Source organism: Nannospalax galili, unplaced genomic scaffold (assembly GCF_000622305.1).
Source record: "Nannospalax galili isolate Female #2095 unplaced genomic scaffold, S.galili_v1.0 scaffold337, whole genome shotgun sequence".
Taxonomy (NCBI): Eukaryota; Metazoa; Chordata; class Mammalia; order Rodentia; family Spalacidae; genus Nannospalax; species Nannospalax galili.
In genome coordinates this window covers 51,580-55,445 of record NW_008340932.1, presented here as the reverse complement: position 1 = coordinate 55,445, position 3,866 = coordinate 51,580, and the positions used below count along the sequence as shown (strand labels likewise).

General features: G+C 36.1%; 1 protein-coding gene across 1 annotated transcript; it reads right to left on the bottom strand.

Moving 5' to 3' along the window:
- Positions 1–2,168: 2,168 nt before the first annotated feature.
- LOC103736575 (olfactory receptor 5T3-like) lies at positions 2,169–3,137 on the bottom strand. The gene has a single exon (XM_008836082.3). The coding sequence runs from the start codon at positions 3,135–3,137 to the stop codon at positions 2,169–2,171; it is 969 nt and encodes a 322-aa protein (XP_008834304.1).
- Between the last annotated feature and the right edge of the window lie 729 nt (positions 3,138–3,866).

Here is a 3,866-nt window from a genome sequence, read left to right as displayed (position 1 = left end):
TGGTGGGGAGGTAGCGAAGTTTGGTGGATCTGAGAAGATACAAAGATTCTGAAATATTTTCAGCATCTATTGGTTAGTTTAGAATTGGATATTCAGGCAATTGTTTTTGAAATATATAGTCCATTCCTGCAGATAACTATTCTCAAAAGAAAGTATAAAAACAAGTTTAAGATGTCATATTTCTCAATAGCTTGATTTTAATAAGGGACAGTGATGATTACAGGGTATTCAGTGTTGTATCTTTCTGAACAAGTTTTTTTTTACTTTTCTCTTTAATCAAATTTGCTCTTCAACATTTGAATACATGTATAATACATATTCTAATTTCTCTCAGTTCCCACCATGTCACCCCCTCCTTACAAATCCCTTTTTTATTCATTCATTTTTTTCAGGTTTTCATGACCCACTGACCATAAGAAAAGCAATCTGTGTGACCAGAGGTTTGGAACTCTCCATTATGTCTTGGTGGGCTCACCGATGGTTATACAAATAAAGACGATTACTTTCTCTTTCCCAGAATCTTTCAGAAAAACTTAGCTCAGTAAGATCTGATGAGTTCCCCCTTCATCCAAAACTGATAATTGACAGGACTTGTCTTGTGCAGACCATGAGCACATAACTACAGCACTGTGAGTTTGTGATTGCAATGACTACTATGTCCAGAACATGACATTTCACAGGCCGACTCACTATCTTCCTTCTTACATTTTTTTTCCACCTACTCTTCAGCAGTCTTCCCAGAGCCTTAGAGAGGGTGATATAAACATCTTGTTTAGGGAGAAACATGCAAACATCACTTGTTCTTAGCCATTCACTGCAGAAAGAAGCTTCTCTCTTTAAGACTGAGACTGGCAGTTGTGAATACAAACATAAATTAGAATGAAATTTGACACTATGTTAATGTATTTAAACTGCAGCAGTAAGCTCCTCACTATCATATGACTTCTCCTGTTATATGTTTTGGGTCAGGGTTAAAATACTGTACATGGGTACCTTCCTGTGCACCAGGCCTCAAATCTAATTAAAGAGCAGTTAATTCTTTAACAGTCATGACACCAATGGGCACATCTTGCCTTGCAGATTGATACTATAATTTGTAGAATTCACAGCTGGCTAAAGACTTTTGATACTTTGACAACTTTCCTATTCCAGAAGCCTGCATAGAACCTTTCTTGATGGTTAACTTTCAGGGAGGAAGCTTCCAGCTTGCCTGTAGCTTGATTTTATTCTGTATCCTGTCACCATGGTATACCATGCCATCAGCAACGGCATCTTATTATCTAATTATAGAAGGTATTCAAGAGGAATAGCAATAGGTTGTACTGTTTGGGGACCCACTGAGGCCTCCCTGGACAATAACTCATATGGGGGAATCTTATACCTGAAACTGAGGTTTTTGTTTAATAATCTAAACTTCTAGGAAAATCATCATCCAGCCATGCAGGGAATCTATATTTCAATTGTTTTTTGTTAGCTTACATTTTTCAGTTGAATCACAACTAGTACATTTCTATTTGGATTTGAAAACACATTTTATTGAGATTAAGCCTCTGTCCTGTCCCCTGTCTTCTTTACCACTTCTTTACACCTATCTTTCTTAAACCACCCAATTCCAATATTTCTTCTTTCTTTGATTATTTTACCTATATTCTGCTATTCCCCTTTCCCTTAAGGCATTCCCTCCCAAAAGTGGGAGAAATCACATATAAACAAGTAATACAAATGTGGCATGCTCAGAGCTTGGATGGATACAATTTTGTGGGAACATGTTTATGGGAAAAAATAGGATTAGGGGTACCCTCATAAGGAATCTGGGATGGGGAATCAGTTCTTTATGAATGCTAATGGTTTACCAAAGGTAATATGAAAATCTTTTAATCTCAGAGTCCTGAGAACATGGCTGGTATTTAGGGCAAACAAAAAATCAATCCTATAATTATGATCAATGATAATACCTATATCAAGGAAAATATGAATTTTATCAGTGTAATTTGTGTATAGTGAAAAGTTTATCAAATTTCAAAAATGGTGCATGAGAAAGATAATTACTGATTTTAAAATAATCTGTAATATATACTGCATTATTAACTAAATCATGACACACTTGTCATTCATAGTTGGGATTGACATCCAGAATTCAGCTTCATTAAACTTTGAAGATATGTTAATTATGAACCACATTCTCTCAATAGTTTTTTCATTGCCTCTTTCACATCTTTGTTCCTCAGACTGTAGATGATGGGATTCAGCATGGGAATCACAATGGTGTAGAATATTGACACAACCATGTCGTGTTTTGAAGCATAACTGGAACTTGGTCTCATATAACTGAAGAGGATTGTCCCATGATAAATGGACACTCCAGTGAGGTGAGAGCCACAGGTAGAGAAGACTTTCCTCCTCCCTTCAGCAGAGCGCATATTCAAAATAGCAAATAGGATGAAACCATAGGAGACTAGAACAATCAGTATGGTGATGATCTCAATCAAACCCACCAAGTACAAGATCAGAAGCTCATTTGTGTGCGTATCAGAACAAGAAAGAGCAAGCAATGCAGGAATGTCACAGAAGACATGTCTGATTTCATTGGAGTCACAGAAGGACAGGCTGAAAGTGGCCACTGTGTGCACAGTACCATGCAGAATTCCACCAGTGTAGGATGCCATGATGAGTGTCACGTAGACTCTGGGAGACATGCTCACTGTGTACAGAAGTGGGTTGTAGATGGCTACGTAGCGGTCATAAGCCATTGCAGCCAGCAGAAAGCATTCTGTGGTCCCTAAAGTAACAAAGAGCAGCATCTGTACTGCACATCCAAAAAAGGAAATGGATTTATTTTCTTTCAGGAAATTGACCAACATTTTGGGAGTGACAACTGTTGTATAGCAGGCATCCAAGAAGGACAAAACACTCAGAAAGTAGTACATGGGGTTGTGGAGTCGGGAATCTCCAACAACTAACACAACAAGTCCCAAGTTTCCCACCAGAGTGAAAATATAGATGGCAGAAAAAAGTAAAAATAAGAAGACTTGCACTTCAAAATCATCTGTGAAGCCTAGCAGTATAAACATGGTGACTTCAGTCATGTTCTTAAACTGAATCTTCTGTACATTCAAATCTGATGACATTCTCTCCATTTTGGTTATGATTTGTGCATTCTACATGAAAAAAATTCTATATAGATGCTGGATCATTGTTTCTGTATTTGGTTCTTAAGGAGTAGTGATTTCTTTAGGTATAATGGGGTAGGTGGTGCAAAACACCTCAGTCCAAACAGACAATTTTCACTGTGTGAACTAAAAGAAAATTTATTTCCTGTTTAGATTTATCATGTTAGAAGACAAGCAAAGAAAGTAATTTTGTTCTTCAAGTGACTTTCTGTGAATTTCCTATCACTTTTCAATATTATATCATCTTGAAATATACAAAGATGAATGGACTTAGGCATTCTTAAACTGTAACAATGGAAGACCCACACTGTGTATGTAAAGGACTTGATTTCCTGCAAAGTGTAGGAAGCAATTTTCCTGGTGTTTTAAACTTTGTAAACAGGAGAATCTACATTTCTATTACATGTAAATTTTAACATGAAAATTCATACCAAATTTTCATTTATTAAAATGTTTTTTTCTATGAATAGAAAATAAGATGAATCATACCTGCATTTCAACTTGTTGCATGAACAGCATTTTCCCATATAACTATTTTATATTCTGTCTTCTGGCAATAGGCTTGCCATATAACTATTTTATATTCTGTCTTCTGGCAATAGGCTTGATTCATTAAATAGAAATGAGATTTTGGTCTAGAAATAGATGTACCTTACTATCAAAGAAATAGCATATAAATATTACATTTTCAGTGTT

Excerpts from the sequence above, each read along its gene's own strand:
- LOC103736575 (XM_008836082.3), bottom strand. The coding sequence starts at position 3,137 with ATGGAGAGAATGTCATCAGATTTGAATGTACAGAAGATTCAGTTTAAG.